Source organism: Athene noctua, chromosome 8 (genome assembly GCF_965140245.1).
Source record: "Athene noctua chromosome 8, bAthNoc1.hap1.1, whole genome shotgun sequence".
Taxonomy (NCBI): domain Eukaryota; kingdom Metazoa; phylum Chordata; class Aves; order Strigiformes; family Strigidae; genus Athene; species Athene noctua.
The window spans coordinates 9839310-9859411 of record NC_134044.1 but is presented as its reverse complement, the minus strand read 5'-3'; the positions used below and the strand labels follow the sequence as shown (position 1 = coordinate 9859411).

At 46.4% G+C, this 20102-nt stretch overlaps 1 protein-coding gene across 1 annotated transcript in view; it reads right to left on the bottom strand.

The window, feature by feature from the left end:
- Positions 1-20102, bottom strand: part of SGPP2 (sphingosine-1-phosphate phosphatase 2) — a 40582-nt gene continuing 20480 nt past the window's right edge. The window contains exons 3-5 of the mRNA XM_074912021.1: positions 12702-12881; positions 10111-10200; positions 1-3749 (exon numbers count right to left, since the gene is read on the bottom strand). Of these exons, the coding sequence (XP_074768122.1) occupies positions 3204-3749; positions 10111-10200; positions 12702-12881 (816 nt within the window). The 3' untranslated portion in view covers positions 1-3203. The remainder of the gene's footprint in view (positions 3750-10110; positions 10201-12701; positions 12882-20102) is intronic.

The window sequence follows — 20102 nt, the reverse complement described above, 5'->3', positions numbered from 1 at the left end:
ATGTATTGCATGAATCACATGCAGGTGAACACTATAAAAGATAAAAATACCTATGCACATACTTTATAAATCCAAGCATTTATATATAATTTATAAAATCTTCATAGCATAAAACAGCTGTAATGCAGAAGAGAAATTTTACATGCTGCATGAATGTCCCATCAAACTGTGCCTTTCTTGGGACTAACTGATTCCACTCCACAGCTTAAATGCTCAGCTTGCTGTCAAGTTTTTCCTAATTTTGGTCCCATCAACTGTGATGTGACACCTCCACAGGGCTTCAGCTCTGCCATGCAGCTGTACATCATAAAGCACTCTTAACAGAAGGTATTTGAAAGGTGTTTTAGAGCCTGATGGCAGCATTTCTGTGGTGTGTGGGAGGGAGAGAGAGGCTGAGGACGGGGCCTTGTGGCTTTGGTGGCCCAAGTCCAGCATTCACCAAAGGGCACGTGTGAGTGGACATGTGCCCTGCTAAAAGACTCATCGAAGCTGCTTACGTACACATGTAAAGTCCACACAGCCTGATTTAAAACAGTTTATCTGCAGACTGGTCAAATCTAAAACTGGTTAAATTTTCTGCCTGCATTTCTTCTGGAGACGACCAACCTGATTTTAAAATCACACGGCTCTTTCATGGCACACCTCCTGCTCCTCAGTCAAAACTCTCAGCTACATTTTTGGACCTTAATTATATTTATCAAGTGATTAACTGATGGCAAAGCATCTCCTTTACATTCTTTGGGTTGATTTTGCTTGCCACCAGGAAGACAAGCGTACCTGGTTAAAAAGCTGACTTTCACTGTACATTCCGCCAGGAAAGGCACAGGGGCCATGCTTGAAGCTCCATGGTCATCATGTGTTACATTTTTCTAGTCAAGCAGACCACATTCACTGCTGTATTTCTCAACAGCTCATTGGTCCAACAGCTGATAAATATTTTTTTAAAATAAGCAGCCTGAGTTATAGCAATGATCCTCCTATGAACACTCAACTGCTATTCTACAAGTGTATAATGGTAATGCAAGATGCATGGAAGACCAACTATAATGCTGTGCAGCACCAGAAAATGATAGCATCTTATCATCACCACACGTTGTAGTCACCAGAGTCACCACTCAGCTCCTTCCACAACGCAGTTTAAGGACACTACTTATCACCCCTGCCACGGTAGGAAGGACTTTTTCCCATCCCCTAGACAGGGAAGCTAAATTGGAATTAAACAGTTTGAACACAAGCCTCAACATTGTGGTAACAACTCTGCTCGGTTGTATATAGGCAAAGGATCTTTTAGTGGATTTGTTACAAATCATTTTAAATGTTTTCTGTTGGATTTTTCTTTCTTCTGTGCTACTTTTTTGTTTGTTTGGGTTTTTTTTTTTTTAGGGATTGCAGTGGGTAAAACCACACACAGAGAAATAGCCAAGTCTGGCAGTGCCCTCAGAAGACACTATGACAATAATTATCAGATTTCTTCAGGAAAACGCACAGGTACACCCAAGTGTGGCCGTCTCTGATCTCTGCCAATACTGCTTGTTGAAGAAACCTGCTGTGTTGGCCAGCAGGATGATCCCACTGAGGCTTGACAGCAGAAAGGTGCCAGTGATTGAAGAGCATCCACCTCCCTCCACATCACCTTCCCATCTTCAGCCACTCCTCCTTTGCCCCCTGTCCCCAGGCGTTAGCTCTGCATGTCCCAGGGACAGAGCTTTTCTCTTGGCTGGTTGCCTCTTCCCCCACCCGTGCAGCCATTCACTCGCCCGTGCCCCAAACACAAGCCCTTCCTTGGCTTGCTCTCCTGCTTCAGCAGGAGCAACCCCACAGCCAGACAGGTGGTTTCAGAGTCCGCAGAACCATGGGGTCAGTGTCCCACAGGCACAGCCATGCTTCTCAGCACTCCCAACCCCATGGCAAACCGGCCACTGCTGCTGCTCTGGCAGGGATTTTGGCTTTGTGCTCTGTGCTTGTCCTCTTTAGCTGTCATGGGACACAGTGGGGTCAGTGACTTCTAACCCAAAGTTATTTGTGTACAGCAATTCCTGTGACTCCTCTAAATTAGGTATTTTAGGCCAGTTGTATTGGGTTTGCGTGGCAAGGTTTGGTAGCAGGGGGCTACAGGGGCGGCTTCTGTGAGAAGCTGCTGGCAGCCTCCCCCATGTCCCACAGAGGCAATGCCAGCCGGCTCCAGGACGGACCCGCCGCTGGCCCAGGCCGAGCCCGTCAGCCACGGCGGTAGCGCCTCTGGGATAATGTATTTAAGGAGAGAAAAAACCCACTGAGCAATTGCAGCCAGGAGAGAGGAGTCGGCACATGGAGAGAACCAGCTCTGCAGAGCCCCAGGTCAGTGCAGGAGGAGGGCAGGAGGCGCTCCAGGCCCGGGGCAGAGGTTCCCCTGCAGCCCGTGGGGCAGCCCGTGGGGAGGCAGCTGTGCCCCGCACCCAGGGGGGTCCGCGGGGGAGCAGAGACCCACCTGCAGCCCGGGGGGGACCCCACGCCAGAGCAGGGGGTGCCCGGAGGAGGCTGCGACCCTGTGGGAAGCCCGCGCTGGAGCAGGCTCCTGGCAGGGGCCCTGGCCCCGCGGAGAGAGGAGCCCGCGCTGGAGCAGGTTCCCTGGCAGGACTTGTGACCCCGGGGGGACCCTCGCTGGAGAAGTTCATGAAGAACTGCAGCCCAAGGGAAAGACTCATGTCAGAGGAAGCTCGTGGGGACTGTCTCCACAGCAGAGCAGCAGAGACAACATGTGATGAACTGCCCGCAATTCCCCTTCCCTGTCCCCCTGCAGTGCTGGTGGGGAGGAGGTAGAGAAAATTGGGAGTAAAGTTAAGCCTGGGAAGAAGGGAGGGGTGGGGGGAAGGTGTTGTAAGATTTTGTTTTATTTCTCATTATCCTACTCTGATTTGATTGGTAATAAATTAAACTAATTTCCCCCAGTCAAGTCTGTTTTGCCCACGATGGTAATTGGTGAGTGATCTCTCCCTGTCCTTATTTCAACTCACAAGCCTTTTGTTATATTTTCTCACCCTGTCAGGCTGAGGAGGGGAGTGATAGAGCAGCTCTGTGGGCACCTGGTGTCCAGCCAGGGTCGACCCACCACACCAGTGCAGAAAGGCACAAAACACTTCTTGGTCAGATTACCAGCCTTGATCAACTTATCGCATCTCTGAAAAGGTGGTGCTGTACGTTACTCTGTAAGGAAGGCGTTATGCTCACATCAGTCCTAACAGCTTGTGCAGCAGTGGCACAATCACAGTAGCACTGAAGCCAACTGAGGAGTACGTTATAAATTTATATGGCACTTCAACTTCCAGTCGTCTCCGGGCTTCCAGGTCGCCAATGGGAAACTTGTACCGATAACGCAGCATGCCAAGGACCACACTCTTCATGAGCTGGCGCGTCAGTAGAACAACAAAGATCCCTACAAGGAACCTGGCTAGCACAACCACCACGATTTTACTGGTGGTCAGAGGAAATCCAAGCCGAAAATTTTCACTGGTGTAGGCTGGTGCAATATACTGGTTATTTAACCAAAATCCCACAGTTGCTCCAGCTCCTGCTCCTAAGATAGTAGTGGTGTCTCCCCTCGTAGGGCTGTAATAGTCTAGTTTGGGGTAGTTGTAACATAAGACGAGAGGCACAACTATGGAAAGCAGTGGACAGAAGGGACTAGTTAACAGCGAGTGATCTATCATGTCCCACGCAGGATACAAGAGCACAAGCAGCACAGCCGAAATCAACGCTCCGCCGATCACATCCTGCAAAGAGATCATGTTTAAAAGTTTTGTGAGACCTACAAGGTAAAACAGATATTCTCAGGTGATGAAAAAAGACCAGTATCTGCATTCAGGGGTGCACAGCAGCAGAGGAATGCCCTGAATTCACAGTGAAGACACTGTCCACACACAGTGACAACCCAAAGCCTGTGCTAAACAAAACATGACAGTCCACAAACCCAACCTTAACCTTGTCAGTGTGACTGTATCTATTGACCCATATTTTTCCCCCGAACAAGTGAGATTCTTCCCCTCACTTGCTTTCACGTTTTAAGGGCACTCTCCACCTATGACCTCAGTGGAAAAGGCACATGCATAACTATCTCAGGAACGATATCATGGTAAACGGCTTTCACACAAATCCTTCCCCTCCCATAATCCTACAAGTAACTTCATCATATCAGTAGGATTATCACTTGCTTGCTTTGCATAAATGGAAAGATGCTGTCTTTTGTCAGAGACAAGTACCCAATCCAGGAAAGAGCTGCAGGACGTGGTACACGTGCCATGATTTCTGCCAACTGTGGTGAGAGGTAGGCATGGCCGAGTGGGAGTACATCAAGAAGAGATTTGTTGCCCAAGCCTCTGAAATCCAGCTTGCAGTAAAGTGCCTGAGGCAAAAGCATAGTTAAAACCTAATTTATTAACAGAGGCAAATAAGGTATTTTGAGAACTTGATTGTTGACAACCGCAAGGCTGGGAAAGGAGACAAGAGGTAACCCCTAACAAAAGCTGTCTGTGTGAGAGCAGCCACATAAAAAGCAATATAACAAGTTTCCCTGTGCTGCTCTCCCGGCGTCACTCAGGAGGCATCAGTTTGTACTCTGACCATGAAATGCACTTCAAAAGCTGATCACAGGCAGAAATGTCCTCTTCTCAAGATTGTATCTTTTTCACTGAGTCATGACAGTTGACCACCCCATGCTTGGTCACAGTCTAAAATGAATTATTTATGAGGACTTCACTTATAGTTAGGCAGGAATGAGGGGACTTTTTCACAACAGAAATATTTAATGGCTTTCTGGTAAACACATTACTCCGGTATGGCTGAACTTTAGCTGTTTGCAACTTCCAGGCAATGGATTCACAGCACATTTGATTTTAAGCAACTCCCAGAGTAATTTTGCACATTCTTAACACAAATTATTCCCTCATCCGTTGCATGAGGGTAGCCATGGAAATACACAAAGTTGTTCACAGATATCTAATATGTAAAATAGCATTAGGTGTCAATATTTCACAATAATCCATCTTTTGATACCAATTTTTAGGTGATAACTTTACACACAAAAGCATGGTTTGGCCTAAGACCAAGTAACTGCATCAACACAAAAGAGCTGGGGGTTGTTCCCAGCACTGATGCTCAGAAATCCCATGACCACTGTGAACCTCCATTTCCCACCCCACTATTTGTCCACCTCATATTACAAGAACAAGTCCTGACATCTCAATACCCCCTCCATATGTGATTAAGGAGTGAAACTCAAAAGCTGTTCACATGGTTTTCTGTTCCGATTAAGGACATTTAACCAAACATTAACATTCCCCTATACCCAGCTGACTCCAGCAGTTCCTGGCTGGGGCACAGACAGCGTCTACTTACGGACCTGATTAAAGTTTTCTGAATTTTATTATACTCCTGTTCAGCCCCAGTACAATAACACAGTTCCTGTAGTTTTCAAGCAGGACCCAGACAACCACCTCTGCTCCCAACCAGTGGCCTTCAAAGTGGCTGTGCAAGACAACACATTGGGCTGAGTGAAGAAAATACTTTTTGAACCACTATTAAGTAAAATAAGATTTAAAAAAAAAAAAAAAAAAGTAGTGCTTACTTCCCACCCCACTATCTCATCCTTATCACATCCTTTTAAAATTTGTATTTCTGTGTGTATAATGTACGTATCAGTAGAGTAGTACATGTGTATGTATCATTCATAAGTAAATATACATATATTGGGGGTGCATGCTCAAAATTTTTTTACTGATCGCAAATGTTTGGAGACCAGTGGTTTATGCTGTTTTTCCCCATATCCACCAATATATGTGTTTCTCATTCTGGAGGCTCCTTACTGGAAGGTGCTGGAGAGCGTGGGACATCCCCAGCCACAGCCGCCAGTAGTGACTCCCTTAGCCTCTCGTATGCCCAGGCAGAGGTTTGATTTTCTGAACACCCCAAGGAGGTGGATGAGCTCAAGACCAACACTTTATGAAAACATTTAGCTGTGCAGAATTAATGGTTTTCCTCCCTCACCTGTAAAACTAAGGAAAAGATGGGAAGAGGAGGGATGGCTCTGATTTCTGTGAGAAAAACTGCTTTTCCGGACTCTCCCTACTGTGCACCCAGGAGCAGGACCTTAGCTTTTCCCTGCTGTTAGCACTCCCAGGAAGCACATTCTTGCCTGTCTACCTGTGTAAACAGATTAGGTTCTTGCCAAACCCGCAATTATAAAGGAATTTTAAAATGAGGGCAGGCACGCATTTTGCTCAAGGTGCAGCACTACCAGCAAAGCTTAAACAAAACCTTCCGTTCCCTGCTTGGACACTCCAGCTCCCTCAGCACAGACGAAGTCCCCCACAAGCTCCATCCCTCCCAAAAATCCCTCCCGCTGCCACAGAGCTTGGCCCCGATCCCCCACAGCACCCCCCCGCCTCCCCCCCAGAAACGAGCAGCCGCCCAGGTTCGACACAAGGGAGGCCTCGCTCCTATCGATTTTAACTAGAGAGCTGTCATTTTGCTTTGCTACCTAAAGAACAAGCCAGTATCGAGTTTCTAATGCTGCAAGTCATTGAGGTTATTTTCCTGTGCTACAGGTACATAAAGAAAAACAACAGAGGTAAACATCCAGTTGCATTCAATGCCTGGGATTCAAGACTGGCGTGCTTCAAAATGCTGTCTGCTGGACTCTTTTTTTTGTTTCTCAAGGTCCTAGAGCACAATTTGTTTTAGGATTGCCAAAGCAAGACCCTTCTATACTCTTTCAATTGAAACTACAGCTGGAATTGCAAATACTCACAAAATGCCCCTAGAATATCGAACCAGCACCCTGAACACGGTGGCACTGAAGCTACTTCCCTGATAGATACTGCCAGTCAAAGCAAAAATAACACTTCTATTCTGTCTTGTATATGGTCACTTACTGCCTGAACTCCCTTCATGCTTTCATTTAATGTGAGATGCTACTCACTCTCTTATACAGAAATATCTTACTTGCTTTCCACTCCTGAAGGTTACTGTTTCATCCCACAAGGACTGTTCTGCCACAGTGTGTAAAGTGACACCGATATGTTGTTTATCAACTTCAAAATATTTCAGATAATTTCAGTATTAATGGTGGTGTTAAAAAACCCGAGGTACAGCACAGCGAAGGAGCAGGGTGGAGACTACAGAGTACCCTTTCCTGAGGGTGCTGTACTTGGCAATAAATGCATCAACACTGAATCAGTATATCTCAGGGCAACAAAACCAATTTACTTTGTTGACAGAAAAAACTTCCAGTTTTCTTTTTGGTCATAAAAAGTGACCTTTTGCCTTGTCCCTGTATCTTATACACCACCCTGGCTGGCACAGGGCATCACTGCTTTTAACCCAGGGCAGCACAGATGGAAAGCTGCAGTACCAGTAAGATTGTCCCATCATCAGCTGTGGCTCGGGTGTGACTGGAGAGCCAGCTCTGCCGCCACAGCGAATGCCAAACCCACCACCTTGGCGCATTAATAAATTCCTACTGCTGGCCCTGAAGGGTTAAAAGACTAAAAGCCTCCCCTCCTCCTCCTGCTTTGGGGGCTGCCCTCAGCTGATGAAGTTCTTCCTGATATGATCTGCAGTGATCTTGCTCGCATCTTTCTAGAATACTGTGCACTCACACAAACGCCATCGCTTGGCGTTTCAAACATGAGGTGACTCAGACATGCTCCAGCAGCAGTGAAACAGGAAAACTTGTTCACCTCGCTAAGGCAGGTATCAAAAATTGAGCCAAGGTTTTAAGATGGAAGGTGATGGGATATTTTCTAAAATACAGTTCTCTGGGGAAAAAGCAAACAACAAAAAAGATTCAGTCCTATTGTCTCCAATTGGTTTTTGTTGCTTAAAAAAAAAAGCTCTAAAAAGTTACAGATTCACTGCTTCAAAATGTGTCCAAATTTTTGCTTTGCCCTTTCCAGGTAACTCCAGATCCTCAGACTCCACCATTTAAGACCTAAAAGGAAAGACCCTGCTTTTCCCCTGCTTCTCCACACACATGGGATATTCTCGTGCTGAGGTGGTGAAGTGGGTTGGTGTAATTAAATTATCTCTCAGCACTGCAAGTGCATTGCTTCCATGCCATTCTCTGGCTGGGTGATGCTCTCCTGGTAACAGCCCAGGCAACAGGTGTTTATTCCCTTTTCCCTCAGCAGAGTATTCATTCTGATATGGCTACAATGATGTGGATAGCCCTCATATCAGCTTACTGCCTTTCCAGAAGGTCTTTAATGGTCACATCTCTTCTACTGACATGGCTGCCTTTTGAGGCTGCTCCAGATCAAAAGCAATGCCAGCAATGCTGAAATACAGACTGATTTGTAGAGCTGAGGCTACAGAAGACAAGCCCCCACACTAGACCTTCAGCTATGGCTGTAGCAAAGCACAGTGCAACCTTCTTGTTGCTCCTTCTCTGATTCCTCAAACAGGAAAAATTCAGTTACACTAAGTCAGGGGGTATATGTTAACTGTTTGTTTGCTTTACTAAAATATTATGATCACCTAACACATAATTATATCCTGTCAGTATTCATCTCCTATTAAGACCTCAGTAAAAAATCCATTAGACGGGCTGTTTCGCCTGGTGGCTTGGCTGAGCGGCTGCTGTGCCTTGGTGGTCCCGTGGCACCTTGGGCAGCTCGGGGTGGGAGCCATCCCTCTAATGTGGAAAATGGCTCTGAACTGAGAGAACCTGTCATTGCAGGTGGGATGCTGCCACAGAGAGAAGGGTTGCAGCTGGGCAGCTGTGATCATCAGGCACTTCCCTAGCTCCGGCCCCACCATGGCACACACACGATGAAGACCCCAGTGAAGTATATTTGCCCTTTTGAAAGGCAGCATTTCTCACACTTCAACTAAGAAGCTTTTTTTTTTTTCTAAATTTTAAAGCACATTTTATCATGTCAAAGGCACAAAGGACTTTTTCTTCTTTACCCTAAAATCCATCTAAATTTAGAGGAGTCTTTCATTACGATGGACCAGCATGGGAAGTATGCAAAGAATTTTTACAGACTGACTTAAGGTCACTAGCCAAGAAAGGGTGTCTCCAGCTTTAATTTAAGATATTGTTTTGATCCACTAGGCCTGGAAGGGAAGGTCAAGCTATATTTTACAGATAACCTTCATCTCATAAGGGGTCCCTTTCTTACAGTCATCAAGTCTCCTTATTACAGACATAATTATCACTCAGTAAAAAAATGCAATTATTTATACATATGCAACCAACCAACAATGCATATCAAACTCCTGCAGGGAAGTAGCCAGGAGTTTTTACCCATAGTTGGGTAGCTGGACCCCCCCTCTGACCACTATATATAACTGATCAATAATGTTCCCTCTCATCAGGAAGGAACCAGCTACTGTGTAATCAAAGTTACACTGCAATCTATTCTTAAAACAGGACTGATATCTCTAAACAACTGTGCCCAACACATCTGTCATATAAAGTCACAGGTATTTTATGATTATTTTCAGATGAAGTATTTGTGCATCTCAGTTCTTTAAGAATGAATTTCCTTCCAGCTGAAAACAAGAAGTTTGTCATAATATTTTTTTAAGTGTTACGTCCCTGTATGATAACACGAGACATGCTGTCCCCCAGACCCCCAAAGGCAGCTCACTTGTCATGTTTTACCCTCTCCTCTCTCTGATGGTCACTGGTGTGACTCACTGACCTGCTATTCCTTCCCTGACACTCCCAGGCTAAACCAGCCCAGAATATTTCTCGCTGACAACAATGATACTATTGCACAAAAAAGGCTTAGCGTCAGTTGCCCAAGTGCATTCCTCGCAATTAAAATTTCAAAATAGAAAACTACAAGTCAGAAGCCACACCAACCTCACCCGGCTCCTCAACCCACACACACCACTGCTTCCCTAATGGTATAAATAATTCCCCTGCAGACTCAAATAGCAATAGCCTGAGGGTTTTCTCACACCTGCCTTTGAATGTACAGTCTGAAATTTAGTGGCGTGACTCCTATATTCCTGCAGTGGCATGGCCAAGGCAGGATGTGCATCACTTGAAGAGTGGGAGATGGGAATCGCTGCAGGTAAGCAGAGCTGGAGGCAGGACCAGCACGGGGCGGCGCAGGGCATCCTTACCAGGACCGTGTGCATCCCTGTGTAGAGCCTGCTGAGACACACCAGCGTCGAAAACACAAACGCTGCTACCAGGCCTAGTTCGAAGGGATACTGTGAAAAGGAGGAAAAAAAAATACACCCATTACACCATTATCCACTTTAACATCAGTTTATATCAGAAATAAAACACCCAAGCAGCCGGACTGATGTCAGGATCTTACATTGGGAAGTGGCTCATGAGCTGTACTTCCCTAAAGAGATTAATGTGACCTGAGATGAGACCTCAAAATGGCCAACATGCAATCCTGCTGGAATGTCGTTTTATCTGCGGTGCCCGCTTTTGCAAAGGTCTAGTCTTAGTGTGGGGCAGCCTTGGAAACAGATGGCATTTGCAGAGTTTTTCTCCACTGTATCTACCTGCAAAATCCATGCTAGTGCTAAAGACATTAGGAAGAAAAGACAGGGGATGTTGTACAAGCAATGCCCAAAGCTGAACTGCAGCCTCAGATTGCCCGCTGGGAACCTGATAGCCACGGAGCCTGACCAGGAGCATGATCAATAGTCCTCAAGCAGTGGGAGGGGAAAAATCAATGTCTGGGCTGAAACCACAATCCAGCTATTAGAGAAGCCAGGACCACTCTTCTCTGTGACACTTAAGGTTTAATCGTCTTCTTATGAAGCTGGTTTTGCTTAATTTCCTCTCTGAGTTGCTTACAAACATGGAAAGAAGTGTTGAAATAAATCAACATTTAAAAAGGAAAAAAAAAAAAAACCAAGACATTTGGTAAAGAATAAACTTAACATATTAGCCCTTAATCCACTCATTCAAATATTGAAACTGAGTGGGCTTGTGGGCTTCTTTCAGTCCATAAAGGAGATTTTCCTGAAAAAAATAAACCAACCCAAAATATAAGTAAATTAAATTAATTAACCTGATTTGACATAAAATCTCTGTCTACTGCTGAAAGGCTGATGACTGACCAGGGTGGCCACAGGTCAGCACAGAAATGCTTCTGTGGAAATTTTAAGCACAACAACTCACTTCTGACCCTTTCCCCCGGCATACCCTAGCCCCCAGAATAGAGAGCTCAGACCCAGCTGCAAATGTCACTCCCAGTTCATAAAACACTATTTTTTCCTCACTTCTCTAAGCCTTCAGAGGATTTATGCCCACTTTACTCCCCCCTCAGCAGGCAGCCTGGGAGCTAGTCTAGATTGGTAATTGATGACTAGGGCAGCTTGAGAAGATAGCAGCATAATGTACTGGTAGATAAATAGAGGCAATTAAATAATTCAGTTGTTTTACAGCAGCTTTATTCTTTCATGGCAGTTTCCAAGAAGTACAAGACAGCCCGTGAAGAGCTGCATGTCCCACTGGTAGTCTATCGAGGAGGAGGAGAAAGTGCTGCTGACCAGGTCTTTTTGGCAGCTCTGACCTGGATCTGGCCTTCCAGTGCTGACAAATATCCCATCTCTCGGCACCTCCTCCCTGTCCCCATCCCACTGCCAAGCTGCTCCAACCACTTAGCATGCAATTAACAGGGAGCAGAAGGCTGGCAGTGCAGCTTGGGACACCACTGACCTGCGCCTTCATCCCTGCACTGCAGGCAGGAGCAAAGCCCACCGCTCCACATCTGGGACTGGTGAGTCTGGAAGTTAAATTAATTCAGAGATTGCTGTTTCTATGAGTTACAGCCCCACGACACAGCACCTTTCATCAAACGGGTGGCCACCTTCTGTCCCTGCACACGTGCTGGCGTGGTGAGGAGAACACCCAGGGACACTGTGACAGCAAGACATCCCCCAGCCATATTCTCCGTTATGTAGGTTTTTGAAATACACCTGACAGGGCTGAGAAACACACTTAAATATGATACAGCGAGGAAGTTGTTATTGCTGTAGTACGGGAAACATGTTTAGATTCATAAAATTAAATTAACCATCCTGGAGAAATGAGTTTCTGGGAAATAAGCCTTTAGAAAGATTAAAGCTAGAAGGTTTGGGGAAAATAATGATGAGATCTCCCCAAGCAGCTTACAGCTCCAGTGCAGTGAAACCGCTGTTACTTCTGACAAACAGGCTCTCAAATCATGTTGTATGCTATCAGTCTATCACAGGTAAGAGCCAGCATATTTCCAAGGATGCTTTTCCTGCATCATACAAAAAACAGGTGACACAGAGCTCCTTTGGTTTCCCTGGGAGCTGGTGTTCCCCAACGTGCAGCATTGGCTTGGTGGGCACGGGGTGAGCACAAAACGCTGCTGCCAAGCATCTTCCACAGCAGTGCCACAGCTCCCTCCGTGGTCACCCCGCATGCAAAAACACAGCGAACCCACTAAACCACGGCAGGGCAGTGCAGTTCGCCCATGGCTCTGTGCAGGTTCATGCTAAGGAAAGGAGATTTCCTCTAAGTTTCTTCTTGTGTCTATTATCAGCCAGCTACAGGTAACAACAGGAAAAAATACATGTCTGTGAAAATAAATACAGAACTTCTCTGGAAGTGGCAAATAGCTTTGGATTTGTTAGTTTTCAGTAGCTTGCTGAAAGCAGACACATGCTTTTCTTTTTCTTTTTTTTTCTTTTTTTTTTTTTTTCCTTTTTGTACCCCCTACCTTGTACTGGTTCACAGTTGCAATGAGAAAGGAGAAGGAGATGGCAGTAGCTGCCATGGCGTGGGTGGAAGGCATCCCATACTCTGCATCCGTCCTCATTTCCAGCTTGACGACAGGTGGCGAGAGGGGCCGAGGCCACTTCAGGATGTCCTTGGAGACCTGGCCTATGTACATCACTATCTGGGGAGAGGAAAGGCCACAGGGCTGGTAGTCAGTATGAGCAACCCCCACTCAGCCCATCCAAGAACCACCTCTATTTCTGCACTTTTTTCTGAAACATCCACCCCCCCAAGCACAGAATTTATCTGCTGAGTTATTAAAGGGGTTTCCATTATCCCTGTCAGTGAAGGAAGCGGCGGTTTTACTGCACCATGTTGTAACCTGATCAGAAGTGGGACCAAAACGGGGGTTCGCTGATGAGATGTGTCAATCTGGGATGGCATGAGAGGGACAGCTGGCTCCCACCCCTTGCTAGAGAAGTTTAAGTTTCCTCCCTGTCCCTTACAATCCCCGTCCTGCAAACAGCTGTAAGTGAAATTTTTCCGCCACCACCTTCAAATCACCACCTCGCCCCGCCATGTCCTTCCCAGCTCCACACAGCAGCTCTCCCAGAGCAGCACCAGCTCTCCTGTCCCCAGCAGCTTCCACTCTACCCACCGCACAGGGTGCTGCAGGAACCCCGCGGGGATGCACCACCAGTGTGGTTATTAAATAACAACCCTGGCATCCTCGGGGAGGCAGCAGAGAGAAAACTGGACGAGCAACATAAAGTACCAGTTCTCCTGCCTAACTCCCCAGCAGCAAAGGCCTTCTGTGCACTGCTTGGGACACCAATAAGCAAGGGCTCCATTAGCTACTGAGCACTGCAACGCTGTGATTTTGGGGGGACATGCTGCATTCTCAGGTCACTGCAAGCAGTAGCAACGGGAAGCAGGGGCAAGCTGGCCAGCATCCCTGAGAGGTGCAGCCCATCCAGCAGCACCCAAGGCACCCCCCATGCTGACCCCTCTGCTCCTCAGCACCCTCTTCCCAAAGGCAATGGGCTCTCAGCATCCACAGCGAGAAGGACATGAACAAAAGTCCTGAAGGCCGTCCTGGGAGGGTGTATTTGCCACCCTCTTCACTTTGGGTAGTGCAGCCAGACATACACAAAGCCAGCTCTACAAAACAAAGCAAATTTTTTTTTCTTTTTTTTTAATATAAAAATCAAGTTAACTGACATCTGCCATGAAAGTGCAGTTGCTGTGCAAGACAGCTCACTCTTCTGCTTCTCACGCTTCCACTAGAAAATGAGAGATCTTAAAATAACATCCTTTCCATGCTGGTGTTAGCCATATGCCAGAACAGCAACACGATCATCCACTGCCACATTTGTCACCAGCCACATTGCACCCCTCTCTCTCCCACCAGCCATTTAAAAGATGGCTTCACATAAAAGAAAGACATCAGGATTTAGGATTCACAAATCAGGCCCAGGAAAAAGCCAAAACATCATGTTCCTTCATCCCCCTCTACAGCAAATTACATGTTGTGGGGAGTGCTAGGCTTACAGCCAGCACCAGAGGGTGGAAAAGTGACTGCTGGTGCCTTTGCATCCTTTATCCCTCATCAAATGAATCACATTACCACCTTATCATCAGCACCACCTGTGGCACGCCTGGCTGCTCCTACTTCACCCTGATACATGGGGCAAAGGGCAGTCAGCAAATACTCACAGTAAACAAAGGCTCAGAGAACAAGTGTCTTCAGGAAACCACTGCATGGGTTTATTTGGTTAAGGCCACCAGTTTCCAAATGGATGCAGGCACATCTCTGGAAGTTAATTAAATTCCAGGATTGAAAGCAAAATTACTCTCTCTGACAGAATATAAAACATTGAGGCTACCATTTGTGATACCATCTGAGAGGCAAGGTAGGATGAGCCAGTTTATCAGCAGTCCTCTATAATAACGACTTCCACTTGTAGAAGTATTATTAGCAGTAGTATGTAAGAGTATTACAGAAAGGGAAATGAGTCATCTTTGAAATGAAGGCTATGCTAGGAGTCCTCTGATGGTGAAAAGCAGGCTGAATGCTGGAGGTAGTATGGGTAAGCAAAAACACCAAGCAACCTCACAATGCCTTTCTTTCTGGCATTCCAGATTAAATTCTGACCCTTCTATTTTTTAAAAAAACATACTGTATAGACATGTACAGTAATGAGAGATGAGACAACCTCCATAAAACATGAAGAGGATATGAATAAATTCAGACTAAGCACTGATCTCCTGAAGCACCAGACCTTTGCCTTTAGCTTATTTTTGTTCTGTGCACATGGTTTTACATGCTGTGTCCTGGATTATTTGGCAGAAGCAGCAGTTGTGGATGCGGGAAAACATCCCCCATCAGCTGAACTGGCAGGCTTCCCTGAGAAGGTGAAAGATGACAAGTGCACCATTACTAAAAGCCGCACAGCAAAGGTGTTGCTGTGGTTCGCCTGCCTCCCCGCGTGCCGCTCACAAGGGGCTGGAGGAGCACAGGACTGCCCAGGCTCTGCACTGACTCTTCGGCTCACAACACAGCAGAGCAGCCCAGAGCTCCTGCCGAACCTTCTGGTGGTGGGCAGAGGGGTGTCCCCCAGGGAGCCGGCCCCACGGCATGGAGCAGGGAAGGCAGAGCAGCACCTGGGACCTGCATATCTGTGCACAACCCAGAGCATCAGCCAGTCCTGCCAAGGACCACCACACAGCTGGCAACTGAGGGCAATACCCTGATGAGTGTACTGGCACAAACATCCAGAGTTCAGCCACAAATAGTAAAAAAAAAACAAAAAAAAACAAAACAAAAAAAAAAAACAAAAAAACAAAAACCAAAAAAAACCCACCAAGTAGGAGTCCACCTCAGATGCAGTCATGACGTGACAAGTGTTTTGCAGAAACACACAGCATTATATTTCACTGCAGGATATATCTGAATTGCACTCTCATGTTCTGAGGGTGGTATGTATCTGTGGCATATTGTCTCTTAAGCCACATTTCATTATTTCCTGACCTTGGTGGAAAATCCTCTGTCACGTTGGATTTACTGTCTTAACAGTTCTGGGAAAGAAAGCAAGCAGCCTGAAAGGTCTGGCCTGTTATCAGCTTTTTTCAATCTAGCAGATGAGAAAAGCCCTGTAGTAAACGTCGTGAACTATAATCACTGGAAAGGAGAAGGGAGGTGGAGAGCTGAGCATGAGGGACAGGCTAAAGATCAACATAGAACTAAGCCCCACCTACACTTTACTTGAATTACCTATTTGTGCAATGCCAAAAATCTTTGATGGCCTTGGAATAAATTCACCATTGGCAGAAATTACCCCAAATCCAGACCAGCAAGTAACTGAGGACTGCTTAAGCCCACAGGACTGGGTAATTCTGCTGTGATTTCCAGCCTACCCTAGGTAAGCCAAACAGCACATTCGCAATGGCTTCAGACAGACAGCCAGGGGTGGGTAGGTTAAGGCTTGACCCAGGAGCATGTCACTTTGAAGCAGCTGATCGGCAGCAAGTTTATGAGTTTCAACGTCTAAAGCAGGGTGACCCTTCAAGCCTGCAGTTCTGGGCTTCACCCAGCTCCCCTTTCTTCACAAGGGCTGGGAAGATTTAGGGAGGAAGGAGGGGCCTGGCTCAAACCATGTTTACCTAAGATTTAAATAAAACCCATTCCAAAAGTCTCTACATGCCCACGTACATTTCCACCCAAGGGGTCTCTCCAAGCCCAGAGCTGAATGTTGAAGAGGAAACAACAGGCCCTTCAACACTGAGTGAGCAGACACCATTTACTGTCTCATAGGCATGGCAAAGAAGAGAAACCTTGAAGTAAATAATTTCTTCACACTTTATGTTCCGTTTGTTTCTTCCTTATATTCTCGACATTTTTGCCTACCTAGAGTGCTATGTCACAGCTCTGGATGCTATTCTGTGTTTATTTCTAGCACAGGCTCTCTTCCACTCTGAGTGACGCAGATCAACCGAATTTTCTGGTGGAAAATGGTTTGCAGACATCTTCAGCATAAGTAATTTTAATTTGCACATTAATAACTACCTCTGGGGAAATTGTCTGAACCTGGAGACTTTTCCATTACTGAAGCAGCAAAATCAAAGCCGTGATGGATTGTGTAGGACACAATTAGCTGGAGAAGATAACCACACAGAAATGCATGTGAATTTAGATGAGATTTCACAAAACCTGATGGGATGGGCATGGCTAATTCCCTTTACTCTGAAAGCTGACAGCAGCAGCTCTAACTGCCCTGTACCTCAGACTGTTCAAACTTTCTAAAATGAAGCTTAACCATTACACACCTGAGTTACAAAGAGGTGTTGGCAAACAAGGGGGGGGCTGCTTAGGCTGGCAGGGAGGGAGGGGAGCTGGAGTTCAAGGATGGGAAAGGAAAAAGCACCACAGGTCAGCACCACAGCCTTCCTGGGTCATTAGACATCCACAAGCAGGGCCCAAACCTGGGCAGAAACAAAGCTCTTGAGCATCAGACAGGTCCATACAGGGAACCCCCGTCCCAGGATCCCCACCATGCTCTCCCACAGGAGAGCCCTGTTAGAGCAGCTAGGGGACTGTGCTCTACCTTGGTATTTGCAAGTCCTATAAGCTACGGTTGTGAAAAATGCCACAATGTGAGTCCTTACTAAATATATGATGGCAAAAGCAAGGTGGACCATGGCATGTGAGCAGAGGTGTAGTGGAGGGGTCACTGGCAACAACCATGCACATGCATAATGCAGGGAAACGCCACTTTCCCTTCTGTATTGAGGTGCACGCATACACCCACACAAGGAAAAGTTGCTCATATACAGCTGCCGTGGCAGGGACCCTCAGGAAGTTATGTCAGCTCCCTAATACTTGCAGCGTCACTTGTCAGTGACATGGCAGCACCAGCTGGAGATGTGGGAAATAAAATGCATCCCCCAGTCCCTTCATCCAAAGCTACATGGGCATGGCCCATGGCTGCAGGGCTGTCCCACATCGCTCCTCCCTGCCCCCAGAGCTCCCGGCTGCGGGCTGCACAGCTCCTGCATCCCCTGCTGCTGCTCTGCCTCGGTGAAACACAAAGCGGGCACTGCATTCATGTGGCTGAATCAGTGAGCTGCATTCATAGGCAGAGGAGAACCTAGGGCTAGCTAGGCAAGGCATGCTTTTCCTCTCAAGGGCTCCTGCTCTGCACTGCAAGGGAATGCATCACCTGCATCTCATTCTGCTCTGCAGTGAAGCAGTAAGCAGCTTGGCTTACTGAGCCATGCTTGAAATCTAGGGTAAGGCTACCCTGATCTGCTCAGAGTTGAACCAGTCTCTACTGTTTCTGCATTGCCAGGTGGTACCACCTCAGCTCAGCACACTGTGGTTGCGCTGGGAACACACTGCAGCACAGACACTGCCATCGCTCCCAGGGCTCCCAGAGTTATAACCACACAGGCCAAACATGTGGGCCAAGGCAGCCAGCCTGACACACAAGTGCATCTTCTAACCCCAAACCCACAAACACTATTATTCAGTTTTGGATTTTCTGAATTTCCTTAAATAAGCCAGCTCTTCTCTGATATGTGTCTGTGGTCTCCCCGTGCTACAAAGATGACTCTGAAGTCTTCTGAATTAAATCATTACAACAAACGCAAGAAGCATTAAAAAAAAAACAACACTTGAGTAAAGACTTCTTCATTGTTTCCCTCCCAAAGAGTTTTGCTATAGTGCTGTAAGCAACTTAATACCAAGACTATCCTACAATGCTAGGGTGGCCTGGGCTGCATGAGGGGAATAGCAATCCTTTACAGCCAAGGCATCCGGTGAAGGAAAGGCAAAGCTTTATTGCCACTTTGGGTCAACAGCATTACATTTTACTACACAAATGCAATTAGCAACTGCTATAGCAGCACAACAGCCTCTGTACCCTTTTTCTGAGGGTTTGCTCTGAGTCATATATATGGTCCATCTCCAAAAATACATCCTCACCCGGGGCTTTGCACTGGGGTAAATAAGACAAATCTAGCGCTTTTTTTAACAGCTCTTGCTTTAGTGAACAATGATGAATCAAACTTGAGGCATTACCATCCACATAGATCTAGATGCCAATTCATTTGTTCCAACAAATGAAGTTGGTGGGAGTTCCCTCTGGGGTAGGAACTATACCCCTCCCTGTGAGCATCAGAATCCCATAAAGTGACCTGGCTCCTTGACATTCGTATAACTCTGGTATTGCTTCAGTGACCTAAGAAGTGAGTTTGCTCACCTGCAGGTGTGACTGGCATTTTCAATTGTTTTCCCTCACTACTCTTGCAATCACTGTGGGCAGCGCTTCTGTGGCAGGAAGCAAGAGTGCTACAAGTAGATTTACTACCACAATGCAGACATGTATGAAGGCAGACAGAAACACAGCCAAGCCAGCTCCATATGCAGAGGCATGGGACTGGTGCCTTAAGGCACGATTTCCCCTCTGGAACATTTATGTAGCAGCTGCCCAGACCCTGAGTCTGGCAGGGTTTAGGAAACAGGCCCAGTGCTGCACGTGTGCTGTGTGTGGCACGACCTCCATCAGCCCTCCTCTGCCACAACCTCCACACACCCGACCATCCCACAGGCATGTGAAGGTCAGAAGGAACAATTCTTTTTGTACTCTGTAATATTTCAGCTAACAAAGGTGAATCAGAACATATTTATTTTCAACTTCTGATTTTGCAGCTCTCCTATTTGCACTATTGATCTATGAAAAGGACAAAATGAAATTCTAGAGAAGACATGGGGTCGAATAGCATTGGCAACTTCTTCCCCAAGATCCACAGTGTGGCAGCCTGACTTTGAAACTGCTGTTTTGCTTCAAAATAGAAACTCTATAACTTGGCTCTAGAAACCCCAGCCTGCAATAGTGTTTGTCATCTTCCAATAAAGGAAATTTACAGTTTGAAAAAGATGTTGCTTTTGGTTTCATCATAACCACTGTGTGCTGATAGGAGTGACAGAGCACATCAGGAACACTGGAAAGAGGGGGAAAAAATATGGATGTACTATTAATAAACCGGCATTTGCAGGAGATTAGTCAAGCAGCAGACTGTATTCGTGGTTGTCAAGGCAGGCGTGACTTTGATTCACCATACAGAAATTAAACCAAGACTCCAGTCTGCACCGTTCACAGCTTCTATTCTCAGCATCCCCCAACTAAGGCTTAAGTGAGTAGATAAACACTGCAACAGATAATAGCTGTGACTATGCCCCTTGAGCATCACTTGGTTCACAGCAAAAGAGAGGCAGGGCAAGGACGAGCATGTTTTCATGGAGATACACCTCCTACCCCCAAGCCAATACCAAGAACTAAGGTTTGGCTTCAAGAAAAAAACACCATGAAAGTCACTGAGCAGCACTGCAGGCCTTTTGCCC